Raw genomic sequence first — 20,102 nt, forward strand, 5'->3', positions numbered from 1 at the left:
CACAACACACATGTATCATTGTATACACAGAAATGCACACGCAATGGATAGAAATTAAATTGATTGTCGAACACATTACACATGTTAATCTCTGTACAGGAAAAAATGAGAAGTGTGGTTATGTTTGCAACCTCTGCCAGAACAGAGAATCACAGTCTCATACAACTTAGAGAGCTCCAGTGACAGGGTAAGATGATGAGTGCAGGCCAGAAAAGGGTGCAAGAACTGGCACGAGCCTCATGTGTGCCCTAACAAAGCACTCAGTTCTCTGCATTTTAATGCAAAGCATTTGTAATGTGTTGTAGTAGGTTAAAATACAAGACAAAAAGGGTCAGCTGAAATGTGTCACTTCAAATATAGCCATGAACACAGTGTCCCTGGAAAGGAGGCTGGAGCTAATGCTAAAGCCAAGCCTTGACTCTGGCTCTCAGTGCATCCCACAGAGGCACAGGGAGGATCCACACCACTCTCACACGTGCAGGCAGTGCTGGCTCTGACCCTCACCCCAGAGCAGAATCTCACTGAAAGCATTGCAGGCATTAAAAATCCCCAGTGAAAGGCTTAAATTACAGAAATTACCTACCAAAGCATGCAGAGACTGCCTGTTAAACCAGTCTTAATCATGATCCTAATCCTAAAGGAAGCAGGATGCAGTGTCATGAGACCAGTATTAAAACTGCAAAAGGTTTCAGTGGGAGTGAATGAAAACAGGATCCTACAACTGCAGGAATGGAGAAAGAGAGGAAAAATACCCATCAAAGAAAAGGTGGTAGAACAAGGAAACAGAGCTTCCATATAAAATTCATTATGACACTAAAATGCAGAAGCTATTTTAATGTCAGTAACATTAAGATAAAGTCATTTGATATTCGCTTATTTTCCTCACACCGTAATTTCCTCACACCATAATTCACCCATTTAAAAAAGGGCTGATGTGAAAAGGGCTGTCTGTGCTTTGTACTCAATACTACTTCATTCAGTTAAAACATTTCAGTTTGCAAATTATGTTTTGCCTTAGATTCCCAGAAATTATTTCCTTTTCACATCAGCCATAATAGTCAAACAACTGTGATTCCTGCATCCTTCCCTCAATAAACAAACAAAAGGATAAATATAAAAATCAGGTAATCTGAATTTCAGAAAGCAGATAGCAAGAGAATGGAAAAAACAAAAGCATCAAGCAATGAAAAGCTGCTTGAGATTTCTGAAAAACTTTTTATGTTTTTAGTAGTTCAATATTTATAGCCTGTTAAATAATTACACATACAAGAGCTTCATACACTCAACTTTAATTTTCCTGCTATTGTCTCCTATTGAAATAACTGCAAGATTAATGGCAGCCATAAAAAGGCAGCATCCAACTCTTTTATGACCACTCCTGTCTATAAACTGCATGAACCCATTAGACCAATAGGGAAAATGTTTAAACGCTGGTATTTAAACTTTGTAGCCATCAACAACAAGCAAAAGCTCAAAATCGATCTGGGGGATGGAAACACTGCAAATGTCCAAGCAGACAATGCTACATGAAAAAGTGACTCCCTCACAAGATAACACTGCTTAAGAACAGAACAATACAAACATCAGACCAGACCCAGCAGGTTTTTCAGCTGGTTTTCCTACAGAACTTGGTCAGCCCTCTGCAAAGGTCACTGCTGAGACTTAAGTTCTCAACACATAAAGGAAAACCACATTTTGTGGAAGTATTACTTTAAACTTTTCAGTACTGGTAGAATTGCAGCACAATCATTACAAATCCTAAATTCATTTGCATCTTTAGGTAAGTAAAATGCTGAGATCACCAAAGCCATGTAATCATCATCAAAAAGGAGATGTAATTCACTGCCCACGAGCCACAGACAAAGTTATCCCACTACTGGAGATAAACTGCTCAGCTTTGAGTTTGCTGGATTTCCTTTGATGTAAAAAGAATAATTTCACGCTCCAAGAAAAGGAACAGGACGCCAGAAAAGCTGGATTTGATTCCTTATTCTGTCACAGACTTCTTGTGTTAGTCCCTGCGGATGCTCTGGGATACTGAGGTGGGCTCAGGGCTGCTCAGGACACTCCTGAAGGCACTCCAGGCACGGGCAGTGCTTGTGCATCCAGGGGCACGAGGGAAGCTGTGGCCTGAGCTGGGAGGGCTCAAGCAGGGGTAAAGGGCCATTGTGACAATGTGAAGAATCACCTACATTTAGAATAAAAGGGAATGTAAGCCACCATACTCAGGGAACTACAGGTCTGCTGACAGAGCTCAAAAAGTCTTGTTCATCTCTACTGTTAAACACTCCATGGAAAAGGAGTTCTCAGGAGTCTGGAACCCTCTGCAAAACAGACCTGGAAGCTAAGTGGCATCTTAAAACCAGAGAAATGAGTTAATGTTCAAGTTATATTTTGGATGTGATAAAGCTCTGACAGGGGTGAATGAACAAAGCAAAAATTGTATCCTTGATTACAGAATTGCATCATTGCCAATTATCTGACAAAATAATCTGAAATGAGAGACTACAAACAAGGAGAGGTTGGGGGACCACAACTTGTTTGGCCAACAGAAGAAAAGGTTAAAGGAAGATATCATTGCTGCCTTCACCTCCAAAATGGGAAGGAATAGTGAAAAAGGAGCTAGACTCTTCTCAGAGGTGCACAGTGACAGGATGGGAGGTGACACATGCTGCAACAAAGGAATGTTTGTCAAGATAAAGGGATTTTTTTCCATTAATAGGGGTGGTCAAACATGAGGATAGGGGTCCAGCTTGATCAAGGAATTGGACTAGATGACTCCCAAAGGTCCAAATTATGAACTTCTGTCTTAAATTATTCCATGACTTCATGGAGAGATGATCATGGCGCTTTTCATTTTATTCTGTCTCAATAAATTTGATCACATTGACAAATCAAAGCTTTCATCACTAGCCCTACAAACCAGTCTGGGCACCTGGAAAATGAGACTGCCACTTTTGTGCCTTGTTTCTGGGGGGATCCTGTGGCTCTGGAAGTGTTTCCACATCCAGTACCGTGTCCTGTATTTGCTTTACAGACGGGTCCTCAGCTGCTGCAGATCAGCAGTGCTCCCAAAGGCCCAGCAGGGACAGTGCTGTATTTTGTGCTGGCTGTAGGCAGTTGGAGTGTTGTTAAAATGCACACCTGTACATCTGGCATTAACATCACCGCATTCAATTCCCTAAATGATCTCTAACAGTTTATTCCAATAGAACAGTCCTTAATTTACATGTTCTACTGCATTTGCAATGCCCCAACATCTCATCACATTTCTACCAACAGATCTGCTCTTAACCTTGGGGAAAAAAAGAAAAAAATTTAAAAATTAAAAAAAAAAGGGAAAAAAGAGCTTTCTTTACTGCCCCAGGTCCCAAAACTGGGTATCTGGCTGTGCCTGGCTGATTTGGCCTAGTTTTTTCTTTTGCTACTTGAATTCAATGGCCCAGTGTACATGATGGAAAGGAACACTCCACCCTTCTCCAGGAAAAATTCTCCAAGGGCAGGGAACAGTTTATTAAGTCCTTTTCCACAAAAGCACAGTAATGTCACCAAACCCACTCAGTCATGCAGGAGATCTGCAGCAAAGAAGAATAATAGAGACGTAATATCCTTTGGGCTGAACAGAGCTGGGAGAGGATTGTGCATTTGGGGGTGAATGACACCATCAGTGCTACCAACAACAGCATTTTACATTTGGGCAGCTTAACAGGAAATGAGGGCAGAACTGACCAGCACTGAGAGAGATCAGCACACACAGCAGCAGCACACAGAGTGCCTGGAACCATGGAAAATACCCATTAAAAATATAACTGTCAGGTTTGGATACATCTTCCTGAACCACTCATGACATGTACTTCAAAATAAGTGCCTGAACTGGTGCTGTATTTCAAACCAACATTCGGGGTTTGATTTTATATTCCACTTCCATTTTAAAATCTATTTCCAGAACTGCTGCTTATTAAGCCTGCCCTATTAAATCATTCCCCTATTAAATAGCATATGAATTAGAATTAGGTTTCCCAGTCCCTTTTTCCTCCTCTTAACATCCTACACTCTAACACCCTGTACCTTTCTGTACAATAATTTCTGCTCTTAACCAGGAGAATGTCACATATCTGAAAAAGAAATAAGTGGTGAGCTTATGCTCTCTGCATTCCTCTATCTCATTATATATACAATGTCCTAAGGCAAGAGTTTGCCAGCTTAGATTTTCACTTGCTCTATCCCTTTAATTTGTTCCCAACACTGTTGTTACTGATTGTTAGCATTTGTTTTTATTTTTCTCTTGAGATTTTAATTTTCTTTTGCCCAAGTCACTGATTAAATAACCTAAATTCTTCAGAGGGAAATTTAAAATTTCCTGCTTGTATAAAAAGCAGAATGATTCAGTACCTGTGCTGGAACAGCATTAGGTGGATAACATTCATTTTGCTGGAGGTCTCTGTTAGCTCAGTCAGAAAAATGACTTCCCTTCCCCCTCTCTCAGCTCCAAGAAGTGGGTAAGGAAAAGGTGAGGAATCTTTCCACACTCATAAGCAGAGCCTGTGCATATCAGCAGAGGCTGCAGCACAGCCCCAGGGCATCACCAAGCCACACTGGGCTGCTTTCAGTGCAATGAAAATCAGGACCAGGGCTCTGCATATGGGGGCTCTCTAACGTACAGTACATGTGAGCTACCAAAAATCTTCTGCCAGAGACCTGTCTTGCAGAAAAATGAAGAAATATAACCAGCTTCTTATTTACAATGAGCCATTTCAAAACAAAAGCCTGGATAACCATCTCCTCTGAAATCAGCCCATGCTAGAAACTAATCAACCTTCAACTAGAACCAGAACAGGGAGAAGTCCTAGAGATTTCATCAGCTGAGGATTCAGTGGGACTCAGATACCCTTACAGCCACCACTGCCAGACATTCAGTGGCTTGAAGAACACAGTTAAAAAAATAATAATTGCATGAAGAGCAGAAAAAGTTCAGACATCACAGCAGAAATCAGGCCAGCTGTGATGCCACCTCACCTATCCAACAGGACACAGGTCATGCTGTCCTGAACACCTGGGAATGGCTAATGCCCTTACAGAGGATATTGTTAGGTACAAAGCTGAGAACTTCAGTGATTAGGGAAACAGAAGAAACAAAGTACAATTTTGGTTCTGTAAAAAAAAACAACCCCAAAAAAACCTGCTAAAAAATCAAACCAAACCCCACAAACTGTTACCTTCAACCAAGCATAAGAGATGGGGACACGACATCCCTAACTACCAAAAAGAGAGCACAAACTGTATTTAAAAACAGGCCACAAAAGCATTCAGAAAATAAAAAGCCATTTAGCAGGTGGCTAGATGCTGAGAGGAACAGCCTTGTTTTCACCACATTCTAAGCTGCAAGTACTCCTAAAACGCAGCAGTCAGCATTATTAATGCTCCTAAACTCCCTGGATTGAATGGACTATGGACAATGTCCCAGTGCTGCATTAACTGAGGAATAACCCCAGATCCTGGCAGAGGTGCTGGCAATTATGGGCCTGTCTGAGAGCCATTGATTTTATAAAGCAGTTTGATCTTAACAGAGGTGAGAAATCTCTTCTTTCCCAACCTGTCCCTTCCCTAGGGAAGCTCTGCAGGGCAGGCCCCTCCACAGGGCTGTGCTGCATTTCTAAGCAGGAAAATGAGACAGTCACAGGCCCTGCAGTCACCCCTTGACACAGGAAGAAAGTCCAGCCTCCATTTCATCAGGGAGAAAGAAAATGGGACTGGAGAGAAGTATGGGAATGCCCCAGAATGTCCATCTATAGATTCTGCCTGTCACCACATTTTCTGTCACTACAGCCTCATATCAAATAACATTTCCACAGGTGAAGAGTCAGGCCTTTTACAGTAATGGGCCAAATGACAAGGAAAGGCCAACATTCTTTAGTAGTTCCTTTAATAGAACAGGACCAAACTTCTTCCTGTGTTGCAGGAGGACGTTTCATGGGCTATTTTTCTGAACTGAAGAACCATCAGAGAAACACAGACTTTGGTCTCTTAGAAAGTTTCAAGTAGGAGGAAAAAAATATTTTAAAAAACCCCACAAAAATCTGGACAAATTACTTTTCTCTGAGGACAGCAGTCCTGTATGGTAACAATCTGAGGTTCAGGTCAAGTTTCTTTTGTGATACTTAAGATTTAAGGCTGATTTCCCCAGAGGATGAAATAAGTGGGGGAAAAAATGAAAGGTGAAATGGTAGAAAAGGGATGGAAGATGATTAACAGAAATCATCAGGGATCTCAGTGCTGCCTGGCCTATCCACAGATTGTGCTATGGCCTCTGACATGAGATTTGCAGGCAGAGACTGCAGCAAATGAAGCTGCTTAGTTATTCAGCCCCCCTCCAGACAATCAGGTAGTGGAAGCAGCATTAATGAGGCAGCTTTTAACTAAGGAGGATGCAGGGTGAAAGACCAACCAATACAGTACATAAATATGTTAATGTATTTATTGAGGTAATTTTTTCTGTAGCCTGTATGTGGCTGCAAAAATGATTCAATTCATTTTATGCAAGAGAAGTGCATTCATCTCCCTTAATTAAGGAGAAAGTAGGACTGCTACTAGGATTAAAAATAAAAGTATGGTTGATTTTGAAGTCCTCTATGTACCCCATTCTGCAAGATTTGATAAAATACTTCCTCCAACACTGCTTCTGACTCATGGGAATATTTGTGAAGTACATGACTGGAAATTCAATAGAATGGCCTGTACTAGTTTCTTGCTGTGGCAAGAACAGATCTGCAGATATTAGTAAGCACACAAATAAAACTCTAGATATTAGTATTTTCATTAAAATGTCCCTGGGATTCCCTTCAACTCAACATCAGACAACCCATCACAGCTCTAGAACAATGGAGCACAAATGGGCCTCCTCAAAAGGCCATGATAAAGTGCACTACATAAAACCAAGAATGCTCTTATTACTTACTGGGATTTTAAAGGGTGTTACCTACAGTAACACCTGTCACTTAACATCTTACTTTAGTTATTTTACATTCCTCATCTTTCATGTGCTGCTTTTTTCATTTGTTCTCAGAGGAAAAATAAAAAATGAAGATTGAGCAATGCAGTTACATTGCAAAACTCCTCTGAAATAACAGAAGTGCTGACTGCAGTGATGATAAATCCCAATATGTTACCATGCAAAACACCAAATTTGAGTTTCCAAAAAGCCTGATCCCAGGTGAGTGTGACACTTCTCCACTGCTGCTGATCATGAGCCTGACAAGCAGCTCAAGATGTTTACAGCTCCCTTGCAGACAGAAATCCAGACTAGACAGCAGTGCCTGTATCATAGTCTGGAAAACAGGTACATTTGAAAGTTTGTAAACCGTGTGATTTGAATGACCTGAATCTTTTGTGTCTGTAAATTTTGTTCTAGCACAAGCATAAATTGACAACTCATCCTGCAAGTGCTGGGAATAACAGCTTCAGTTTCTCTGTGCTTTGATAGTAGAACATGTTTGGGAACACCACTTTGAGCTACTCACTGCATGCTGCTTCTGATTCATCCGAGCCGTCGGGACATTCTTCTTCCCCATCGCATTTCCACCTGGCTGGGATGCAGTGCCCATTGTCACAAGTGAAATCTGACTCAGCACAAGTTTTCTTTGCTGCAAGAAAAGAAGAAAGGACTTGGCATGAACATAAATAGTACAGAAGATCTCCACTGCACCCAACCCCACCAAGGATGATATGGATTGCCCTGTGCTAAGAGGATTTATTTCACATTGAACATTGCTTCTTCATGACAGAGTCCCACATATATCATAGATGGGTGTTTCTTCTCACCAGAACTCTTACCCCTCCATTATCTGACAAGAATTCACCTTTCTGTGCCTTTTTCAGGCCATTCAAAAAACAGGGATGTTCTTTTTCAAGATAATTTTCTAAGGCTTTTACTATAAAAAGCTGCTGCCTTCATGGAACTGAAAGCATGCTGCATGATTTACAGACAGGCAAGACAAACAAGTATCACCTTTCGAGTACTATAATCTAAATAATAATGTTTCTATCTGTGCCATCTATTCATGGCTTGTTAGTACATCTGTCACCACAGCAGATGATCATAAAGCACTCCTTCAAACACTAACATTCATTTCATTAAATGTCAACCACTCCACGCTCTTTGCTTTGCTTGCATTAATCTAGGGCTTGAAAAAGATGCAAGACATGAACTCAAGCAATTAATTGGTCTGTTCCTCTGTGCCAGTGGTGCAGCACCATGTGCTCTGCAATTCCAGTCAGCATCTTCCCACTGCGGCAGGAAGAGAAAATTCCAGTTATACTGGGTCCCTTCAGGCTGAGGCCTCGGTGTTGGTGTGACACCACTCACCCACTGCTTCAGCAGTGGTGGCTGCAGCGGCTTTTCTGCTGAGTCCTGAGCAAGGGCTGGGGCTCACTGTCACCACACTGAGGGGAAATGCTCTCTGGCTAGCTGGTATCTACCTTTGTTAGCCAACAACTGACGCAGGAAGTCCTGGCAGGGAGATTTGTCTCTTCCCCCTGCAAAGCTGCTCACAACCTAATAGGATCACAGGAAAATTCAGGTAATGAAGGACCTCAGGAGGTCACCAAGTCCCGCCTCCTGCTCAAGACAGGCTCAGCTCTGAGGTCAGACAAGGCTGTTCTGTGTTTTATCCAGTCTGGTAGGAAAAAAGCCCCAAGATGGAGCCAGCACAACCTCCCTGGGCAACCTGTTCCATGGCTTAGCTGCCTTCACATCACAGTGAGACCTGGGCTTGCCAAGCCATTCTCTCTTACAAGTCATGTGCACACACATTGCTACATCAATGCTTCTTCCAGCAAACATTTTTAAAGCATTAAACACAACAAATAAGCCTCTGGGGTTTGATCTTTTACTTTCCTTTCTTGTTTTCCTACATGAGCTGCTGTCAGGAAGGGAGTCATGTTAAATATCACTCGTGTGCCCACACAGGAAACATGGTGCATTTCTGTGTGAGGTGCTGGAGGGACCTCCATGGCTGAAATAAAGCACTCATTTTCTACACACAAAACATGCAGCTTCCCTGAGCAGACATCCAGCAGGAAAACACTGCAAAGCACCACTAAGCAGCTGTACCATCTCTCAGGATGCACTTTTTAAAGAGAACATACATTTACTTCCCTTCTGCTGCTAAATGAACCAGAGTCTGGAGCACGAGGGGGAAAAAAAAAGGACAATTTTCAATTTTCTCTTCACCCATTCAGAAACATATTGTGGACTAATACAGAAGAGAAAAACCATTTCCATGAAAACCAAGAGTTTTACAAGACACCAGTCATACCAAAGATCATCCAAAGACATTGCACATCTGTTACCAGAGGGAAAAGACTTTCTCCTGAATAACTCCTTTCAGAAATTCAAAGCTTGTGAAACTGGCTATTGCACATCACTGCTGGGGTATTTAATGCAAATTTTAATGAATCTGAGGTATTTAATGTCCAGAAATGCTGACACTGAGAGGATACCCACGCACAGCTGAAGTGAGAGCAGTCTCCTGCTTGCTGGGAAGCTGACTGGGTGAAATGCTGCTATCTGCTCTTAGGGGAAGGTTGTGGCATCAACAAATGAAACAATCACAGCTCCATCCAGAAAGGAGAGACCAGTGTAATACTGGAAACACTACAAACCTAATTTTTAAAATATATTTTGTTTTGTAGTTGCTCTCTCAATGCCTTAATATCTTGCTTTTCACAAAGAAAATGTCCTTTAACTTATCCTCTAGAGATCCAAATAGCAATAAAACAACAATTGTGCCTAAACCAAACCTCTCCTTCTGCCTCAGTCTCACAGTGTGATGTATTTCTGGGACATGGGGATGCAGGAGCAGGGGCCAGCCCCAGGAGGAGTGGCAGGGGCACCCCCTTCACACGGCCAACCCTGCAGGTGGTGGCACCGATGGCTTTGTCCCTGCCCTGCCACTGCTCCTCCTCGTGCACCACGAGCAGCTCCTTGCTTGGGCTCACAAAGGGCAGCAAAGCATCGCTGCCAGTCCTGGGTGTCCCTCAGTGTCCCTCAGGTGGGGTTGGTGTGCTCCCTCCCTTCAGCAAAATGAAGCTGGGCACAACCACTCAGCAGAATGTCACCGTGTCCCCACGCCCTCCTGAAGGTCCAACAGTCCCCTGACAAAAATCAGCAGGATACAAAAGTGTTTGGTCTTTGTATACATCTAAAGTGTCTAATCTCTTCAAGGAACAGGATTAAGAGAGGGGGAGCTCAAACCTTTCCTATGATTCTTAGATTTATTCTGCTATTTTTAACATTTTTTTGCTTTTAGATATTTATATTTTAAATATTATATTTTATTTTTTTACTATTACTCTCCAGCACTGGCTCAGAGCTCTGCAGACTGTCTCAATTCCAACAATTCCACTTTCTGTTGCAAACAGCAACCCAGATTATTCAAACTGCAAGTATACTGAAGCACTGTCTCATTTCTCACCTCTAATACAAGACTGGAATCACTTCATTTCCAACCAGATTTACCTTCTGGCGCTCAGTCCTCATGTCTCTGGGATCACAATGCAGGCAGGGAGCAGTTAATTAAAATATCAGCTCTCTGCTTTTTCCTTCCTTATTCTTTTTGAAGTCTGATAACCCTTTTTATTAATCTCCCATGTTATACACCTTCATTCTATCAATAATTCATTCAGACTCACACCATAAATTGCCAGTGGTGCATTAAAATGTAAAATAAATAAATACATCCCTTTTAGACAATGGGGAGGACATGGGTTCATTTTATGGTTTCACCTGGCTCAGAAATAGTCAAGCAAAATTAATTGTCCCCCTGAGATCCATTTCCTTTGCCGTAAGCAGCCCGGGCAGCTCTGCTCACATGTCTCTTCCAGATGAACATAAACAAACACGAGTGAGCAGTCACAGCATCCCTGAGCCGCTGTTCCTCGGGGGGCAAAGATCCCTGGAAGGAGAAGAGAGAGGCTCCCGAAGCGCGCCGAGCCTTTCATCTCCCCCTGCTCGGCTGCACGGGGACACCAAAGAGGCTGCCCCTCCCTGGACTCCTGCTTCACTTGCCTTCAGCTCCTGCTTTTCCTTTCCCATGTGTGCAGGTGCACAGATCTGTCTGAACTCCAGTGGCTGCTGTGTGACCATGGGCTCAGCTCCTGCAGGGAATGAGCTCTGCCTTGGGCAGCTCCAAGGCAGCCCTTAGTTAAAGTCAGGCATTCCTGCTTCTCTCCTCCCAGCAAGAAAGGCAAGGGGAGAGGGAAAGTTTGCTTCAATTTTTTTACAGAAAAAATACTCTAACATGCTGAATTTTAAATAAAACTGCACCAAAGCCAACATGGCCCCTCATTTTCCAAAATGTCCTTTTCCGTTCCATTACTCACATCTCTTATCCTGAACTGCAAGTAAGGATTCAGGGGTCATCCCTGCAGCAAATTAAAAGCAGAGAACCCAGGGAGAGTGGTGAAGAACATGAACATTTCCAGAGTGATTTCATAAAAAAAGCAGTGACTGGGGATATTTAATTAGATTGGAGGGAATAAATATACACTGAAAGGAACAAGTTTTATACTGGCTAGGAGCAGAGACTGGATGACATAAATGTGACTTCCACCTTCCAAAAATACCTACTTCTGAAAGATCAATTCCCTGACCCTAACCCAAAAAAGGTATCTGAATCTAATGGAAAAGTCCAGGACTTATTATTTTTTCCTCTTTCTAATAAAAGCCAACATCCTCCCACTGCCCTCAGTCACTTCATTTAACCTCACTTAACTTTTGCCTCAGTTTCAGAGGCTTTACAAGGCAGTTACAGCTTTCCAGTTGCTCCTTGTAAGACACCAGGCCCTCCATGATTCAATTTGCAATTCACACCTTGTTTATTCCTATTTTGCATATCTTTAATATTAAGCAATGCTCAACTCTAAAACAGTTTCATTTCTTGCCACTCCAAATTTCCCCAAACCAACAGCTGAAAAGCAGAATGAACACATTTTCTCTTTTATCAACAGTTCAATGTAGCAGTTCAACAGCAGCAGGAATGTAAAGGCACAGGGAAAAAAAGGGTATTTTCTTACAACTTGCCTGTAAAGGACACTTGAAAATGAGGGTTTGTTTGTTTCCACGTGAGACAATGCCTACATAGTTCTAACATCTAAACACAGGATTTTTAGATGAAGGGCTTTGTTCAGACTCTGGGTTGTGTATGCAGACAGAAAACCAATGAGAGCATCCTTGAGTGTTAACCCACAGAGACCCTGCAAACCCTGCCCTCGCCCCATTCTCTCCCCTCAGTAACTCTTGAGCAACTTCCACCAATTCTAAAAGATGGGAAAGATGTGGAAAATAAGTTTAATCCCACAAGTTCCATAAAATTGTGAGCTGCATAGAGAACAATCAAAGTGACAGCTCCACAGAAGGAGATAAGGGCAGAAAGTGGCCACAGGGCTGATCTCATCCGTGGGCTGCCAGTCACCAGGGCTGCCCAGACTCTGCATCTCATCCCAAAGTGGGTTTATGGCAGAGGGAAGGTGGCAATTAGGGATTAGAAACCCCAGACACCAAGCTCATTGAAAACTGGTTTAATTTGTTCCACTACCCTCATTTCTTTACGTAGATCCTGCTCCTATTTTAATTTCTGAATCAACACCAGACTTCCCATCAAACTGTGTATCTGCTCTCATTTGCAGCCAATATTCAGTCTTCTACCAGAAAACAGTTTCACCCAAGCTGCTGTAAAAATGCAACAAAATATAGTAAAAAACCATACAATTAAAGTTTTGCTGAGATCCTTCTGCAGCATTAAAATAGGATGTGATAATGGGGAGATGATGGTAGCCCAGAGACACTGAAATTCATAAAACAGGGTTTCATTTCATGCTGGGGAACCTCAGTGGCAACTTTGATCTGTGGTTTATCAGAGCCCCTGACAAGGCTCCATATGAGAAGAAGAGAAGCAGCATTGCTGAAGCTGAGGAGTATAAACCCAGCCCATCAGCAGCACTCTGATGAGTGTCACTGCCCTGAGAGGTGCCCAGCACCTCGGTGGGCAATGGGACAGGAGCCAGCTGCTCCCAGAAGAAAATACACCATTGTTATGGGTCACTCTGCACCTCCTAAGGACCTCCATCAATCCAGCCTCAGAGTGAGCACAACATACCCCAGCTCGATCACTGGCTTGGCCCAACAAGGTTTTCTGCTTTCCAGAGAAAGGTGAGGGCTGTGCTCATGGTTCAGCTCAAGAAAGCTTCTGGGCTACACAAAACTCAACAGCAAACAGTTGTTTTCAGTTTAGAACCTCAGTCAGCTCCTGAATCACAAACACAGCCACTAGGACATTGCAAGTGCCGCTCCCAAACAGAAATTCCCAGCAACAGAAGAAAACAATAAAAAAAATTAATTCAAAGTTATGTTCACCACAAACTTGATACATACTCGCCAAACTCAGAAAACACTTGGAGTAGGAGACAGAGCCGTAACCACATACTTTGACAGCATCCCTGCTCTTCAAAAAGAATCAGTGCTATTGATCCCCAATTCCTTGATCAGGTTTTATACCCCAAGGATGTCTGAGTTGTCCTTAAGGACATCTGAAAATCCCAGCTTACATCTGCAGCCCAAGTCCTCCCAGCTGCTGCCATTGATGTTGCAAAGGAGGAAGTGTCGCAGGGAGTGTGGACAACCCACCCTGGAGTGGTTTCCTGCTCTCAGCAGGTGCTGCATTCCCTGCTTCAGGCATGCAAACACCTTGTGCTGGGAGCCTGACCCCTCACAGCACCTCTGCCAAACCCTGGCATGGGAATCCCAGGAATGTGCTGGTTTGCAGCTATAAAATGGCAACAGAAAAGATCCCAGAGTCGAAATATCAGGAAATCCTAGTGGATGTGGGTCGTGAAGTCCTTTAATTTTCATACAACTAAGGACACCTTGAAGTAATGAAAGGGAATATTTAACCATTCTCTGAATCGGGCCACTTCTTTTGACGCTGCCATCTCAGCAGGCAATTACTTTTATAAAGCAAGATTAATCAGATCCCCTCAAAGAGCCAGTGCTTGGGCACAGACCACGGTCCCTTTGATACTCCACATGAAACACATTCTAAAGACACTTCTCCCCAAGACCCCCTGAAACAGCCCCAGAAAACAATGCCCCATTGACAGAAGCCCAGTCAGAGGCTCTGGGGCTGCCTGAAGCTGCTGCTCAAGTAACCAAAACATGCAGCTGCAGAGCCTGAAGCCCCTCAGATCAATCAAACCAAACTAATGACTTTTAAAGAAGAAAAAGAGATGTCACCTGTGATTTTTCATTAGTATCAAAGGTATCCACTTTTGAGCATTTAAAATGGTAGCATGTATAAGCCTCCTATTTAGAATTATTTAAATCTGTCTTCATGTTTAATATTGAATTTAATGTAAGGGAAATGGCAGAACCTAATTGAAACCTATGAAAAGCAGAATGCTGAAACAACATACTCTTCTAATATATGAAATTAAAGTGACTTTAACTAACAAATACAGGCCTTTCTTCCTAAATTTACTCACATAAATCAGGTAAAACTGAACAATATTTTTCCCCAACCTGTCCTCAGGTTGTTGTTGCCATTTCAGTCTTTAAGAAGGGGCTGCATGCTCAAAGGATGTTCTGTTTTTTTCCAAATATATATGTTGGTCTAATGAATGCAGCACTTATCCCTACAAATCATGTTTCACCAATAGGAAAAGCAGGATTTCTCTTTTTCCCAGAAGAGAAATCAAAGACAAAAGTCCACTTGGACTGGTGTGCTCCTTGGAGGGCATCAGAGGTCTGTCAAACACACTTTTTTGGTATTCAGGACATCTCCTTGCAAGTTTGAAGGCTCAGTTGGGGCTCTGGGGCTTTGTCCTAGGGAGCTTCACAGCTGGGAACAGCCCAGGCAGAAAGCTCAAGTTCTGCCTCACTCCCTTCAGAGGAACATGCCCCACACTCCTTCAGGCAAGAAGAAACACACTCCCTCCAACATCTGCTCCCTGCTTTTTTTTAAAATCCACTCATAAATCATAAGTAATTTTTTAAGCTGTACAAGCTCAGGTTTTGTGACAATTTCCTCATTTTTATTCTCCAGGAGCCCCCATCACCTCAATGTTCAAGTCTCTGGAATTTAAAAAACAACAAACACCCCTACAAGAAAACCAACTATCTTCCCCCACACTGTATTTGTAAATTGGAAAATCATGTCCTTCAGCAGAGGAAGGGGAAGAAGGGACAGATTTTCCTACCAGCACCTGAAATAGACTGCAGCTTTGCTCAGAAACAGGCTGACAGCCTGTCCAGCCTCCAGTCACCTCTGGATGCTACCAATCAACCTCACTGTTGTGTGACACTGCTCAGCAGGTGTGAAAAACCTGCCACCATTCCGTGTCAAAACATGCCACTGACAAAATCTCACCCAGGCTCTTCCTCATCCAGCAGCAACAGTGACAAGAAGGCTGCCAAGTGCACAGACAAGGTTTGCCTCCAGTAAATGGATTTTTCCTTACAACAAAGCTTATACAAGGTAGCACTGAATAGAAGGGCTATCAGAAAACTTGCTCCCCTTAAGAGATCGGAGAACTTGAAAATGCACAAGTCACGTCCTCCTTTACAGGTACACAGACACAGAGGCATTCAATGACACACCAGGAGTTGTGCAGCAGACCTGTGGCACAGCCAAGGGCCTGCCAGTCTCTCCTCCACGTGTGATGGCGTGGTCGCCGTATCTTACGCACAAGTTGGGATTTCCTCTGTGCGGAAAAGAGCAGCCATCGCTCTGCTGTGGAAGCTGAACGTGCTTCCAGAACTCCATATTGCTGCAGTCATGACCTTTTCAAAGGATTTGGTATGCTCTGACTTTCCAGTTTGTTTCTAAATATTTCTTTGACTGAAGCTCATCCACACTGACTTTTGCTGACAGAATTGCCAGTTTTGTCTGTCTCTTTGGGTTTTGTTTTGCTTTCTTTTAACAAACAAGACATTGTTGCAAGACAGAAACTCTTGGGGTGGCAACTACATGTATGTTATTTCACAATGAAGGATGTCCACAAATTCCTCAAGAGGTACTTAATATTATTCTGTCTTTCTATTTCTGGGAATTGAACCCTAGAGGCCAAATTCTACACTGATGAAACATCCTTAAAGTCCATGAATAATCACTGGTCTCAGTGGTCTCTGTGCAAAATTGGTCTCAGATGTTTTTATGACACCCTATCATGTCTGTTTTCAGTACAGGTTTTGTAAGTCTCAGCTTAAGTCAAAGCCGCTGATGACTAAAGTCCCTGGTGTCCTCAGTCAAACCCCCAATGACAAAACAGACTGAAAGCTATTTCTGGGAGCAAATACAGTAAGACAGAAAAGCAGAAGTGGTTGAGTTGATGAAGCAATTTTGGTTCCCACCTACACATATGCCCATAGCTTATCAGACAGGTACCAGGGAAAGAGAACAGCCACACTTTATGGATAAAATTGCCTTCAGTTATTCAGAAAATTAGAGAAATGAGGCTAAGGCATGCGAGCACAGACAAAGAGAAGAGACAAAGACGTGAATGCAGATCTTTCACCGAGTGAGATACAAGGAAAATGCAGGCCTCCCTACACAGTCACTGCTCTCTGCTCTCTTTGACGTTTTAAAGTATGACTCCTTTTTCATAGATGGTGCTAAGAAAATCTCCAAGACCAGTGGAGAGGATAGAAAAGAATACCCCAAAGCCTGATGTGCCACCTTTTCTTACCAGGCTCATGCTGCCACATTGAAACATTGTAATACTGGAGTTTACAGGCGCAGAATTTGCCTTTCACAGCTTGGACACAGCATTTAAGTTCTTGCTGGCTGAATTTAGTGTACACACTGTGAGGTTAAAGTGCACTAAAGACATGGCACCTCAGCAGAATTTCACACCAAGTTTGCACGCAGGAGATAAACCCAGGGGCCCTAAACCTGCACAGAGCCAGGTACGATGAACCCCCTGCCACGCTTCCACTGCAGCTGCGTGAGATGGGCTTCAAATCAGCATCAGGCTTTTCTGGCAAGCCCCAGCCCCTGGCTGCACATTTGTCACTGCTCTGGTAGGGTCTGCCCTGCTCAGCTGGGTGAGCTCTGTGGCTCAGCTCGCTCGGCTGACACGGGCTGTGAGAGCACAGAACATCTGCGGGGAAGCAGCAGCAATTTCAGCAGCCGCCTTTGCCACTGAGAGCAGAGCAGCACCATTACACACTGGGGGTCCCAGAACTGCAGGCAAAGTCACTTCCTCTGCAAATCAGCCTTAAAAGCAGCAAGAGAAACAAACACCGTTTAAACCCTGTTTTGCAGAACTTGGCCTGGGTCCAGGCTGCATGCTGATCCTTACAACTGTGTGGGAAAACAGTAACCTGATATTTACACCTGCGAGCTCTGTGTTTGTAAGCACAGTGAAACACACGTGCAGGACATTCCCATGCACGAGCTTTATATGTTTCCAAAAATGTGGTTAATGACTAACAGCACAAGTATCTCTGACCTGTCATATAAATGATCCAAATCTAAGGACATGGTGGAAACCCAAGAGAAGTCAGTGCAAAGCTCCCAATTCCTAGGAAAACAAAGAAAGGGGGAAAAAAGAAAAAAAGTAAAGGCTTGTCAAGAGTCAGGATCAACAGCCTAAATCAGAGATTTGAAGACTCAATCCAGGCAGTGGCAAAATGATGCTTTGTGTGGGTAGGAAATAGAGAGAGGGGATACAAGAAGTGTAACAGACCTGGGATGCCTGAGGAGGTATCACTGGTTCAATGCACAAACCCACGTTGGGGGACAGTAGGGAAAGGCAATGAGGATTTGTGCTCTCAATTAGGGAATTACATGGGCAACAACACACCTGAGCATTCTGTTTGGCAGCCAACAGCAGGGGGAATGAAGCTGTTATTTTGCTTGGCTCTGCTGCATTTATGCATTTTTTATTAGAAGCAGCACAGCATTTTATGTCAATTTATACATGGTCCAATTGCTTAATGTTGGATCGATGTTTGAACTTTTTCTTCTGGTCCTACTTTAACCAATAAGTTGCAGGGTAAAACATGCAAGAAATGCCCTGTACATTTAAGAAAAAACTCCATGTACCATGGGTTTACTTTCTGGAAGGCTAAAATATTACAATTAAAATACCCACTGTAGTTCTTGGAAGAATGAAGAGTAAATAACAATAAAAGGAACTGAGATTTTTCTAAAGGCTTAAATCTGGTGTTTTCAGCTTCATTCCCTTTTCCCATTTACTTAGTTACTAACAAAATGATGGCACTTTTGAAGTAAAATTTTTTCCTAGAGTTATTTTAGAAAGTTGCCCTAGTCCTGAAGTATGTATCCATCTAACACCAAAAATAGAAATGGAAAATGGAAAGCAACAATTGGAATGCCACAAAACCAAAAAATACATACAGAAACCCTTTATGCCATAACAAACACTACTGAAAGCTTTCTTATATCCTACCAATAGCTATAGTAAAAGAACTTATAGGGAATTAACTGGGCAGAAACAATTGGGAATATTCAAGATAATTAAAAAAAAATAGAGCCTGGTTGTTAATGATCTTTAGACAGACCAGTGCCACAGATGTCCCTGTGCAGGCACCTGTGAAGACACCTTTTCTACAGCTCTGTAAAGAAGACGTTCATTGTATCCAGTGACTAATTGGCCAGAATCTTGCTTTTTAAGTCCACTGAATCAGAGCCCTGGGAATTGGGAGGGATCACACACAAAAGCATTTTCAAGCCCGTCTCCAAAGGCAGCATCGTTTCAGACTGAACAGCAGGTTCATCCTGTGATCCAAGTCTGTTGCGGCGGAACAGCGCCAAACAAATGTCTGTTAATATTCTGCCAGCAAGCACGAGCAGAGGGGCTCCTGCGCTGCACCAAGGCAAGCGCTCAGGTTAAGAGTTGGGCATCGGTCACGCAGCTCCCCATTCAAGCACAAACCTCTTCACCCATCACCATGTGACGTGAAATGCTTTTGTGCATTGCAATATTAAATACTTGTACCCCGGGGATGGGAACTGAATAGGCACAACATGGAAATTATGATGCATGCAACCACAGCCTTTAACCTATTAACAAGTATGACCAAGATCACTTATTTGGAGCCCTCTAATCATCAAGGCAAGAAGACATCAACAGCTACTATGTCACACTGACAAGGCCTTCAATGGCAAGTGTGGTTCAAAGGTCTACAGGAAACACAAAGCAGCTTTGTCTTTTGATGTAAAGAACAAAGCTACCATGTGGCACAGCATCACACATGCAATTAGTCAGGAAAGTTAATACAGTAGAAGCAGATGGTGGAACCATGTCAACATTTCTAGTGGGCACATTTCCCCTTACTCTCCAGTTGCTGTGATCCGAGGTCGGCGGAGCAGCAGGCAGATTGTTGGTAAAGCTGGACCCCACCAGGGACTGACAATCCCCTTTTATCCATCCATGTGAGGCACCCCTGGGCTCCCACTTCTACCGGCACAGCTCCATCTTTGACACGTCCTCTCCACCACATCCCCACGCCACAGGGTAGCACCATTAACAGCCCCAGAGCACACAGAGAAAATAGGCAGAGACAGTCAGTGCCTAACCCTGGTTGTGCTGGAAGATACTGTCAGGAAAAGGCATTAAAAAGTCCCCTTCAGTGGCCCTTACACTGCTCATTCTGCTCATTTCTGCAGCCCCATGTTACCAAATGCTACATGAATCACACGTACAGCACACGTCATTCCGCAGGACTTGACACGTTTGCAAAGAGCAACTGCTCCTTTCTCACTGCCAGCCCAAAAGCATGGCTAACACAGGATGGAAGTGAGAGGCTTCCTGGTCACCACCAATCACACTGCACACGCAGAAAACCTAAAACCCAGACCCCAAGGATCACACAAAGAAACGCAATACAGGAAACGCTGTGGTTTGCATGGCTTTGAAGTTAACAGCCCTGCACAGTCTTCAGACAAAGTCTCCCCTGCTATTGTCAACCAGTTTTGCCCAATTCCCCAGCTCCACACATCATGGATTTCAACAGCACCCAGGTGAGGACGGCAGGAGCTTTCAGCTTTGCAAGTCATTTAATTAAAATGAAATGAACAACCAGC

General features: G+C 43.2%; 1 protein-coding gene across 4 annotated transcripts in view; it reads right to left on the bottom strand.

Moving 5' to 3' along the window:
* Positions 1-20,102, bottom strand: part of LRP8 (LDL receptor related protein 8) — a 170,742-nt gene that overhangs the window by 58,254 nt on the left and 92,386 nt on the right. For all 4 annotated transcript variants that reach the window (XM_064428895.1, XM_064428894.1, XM_064428897.1 and 1 more), the window contains one exon: positions 7,518-7,640. In XM_064428895.1, the coding sequence (XP_064284965.1) occupies positions 7,518-7,640 (123 nt within the window). The remainder of the gene's footprint in view (positions 1-7,517; positions 7,641-20,102) is intronic.

The sequence above is a fragment of the Passer domesticus genome, chromosome 7 (assembly GCF_036417665.1).
Source record: "Passer domesticus isolate bPasDom1 chromosome 7, bPasDom1.hap1, whole genome shotgun sequence".
NCBI lineage: Eukaryota > Metazoa > Chordata > Aves > Passeriformes > Passeridae > Passer > Passer domesticus.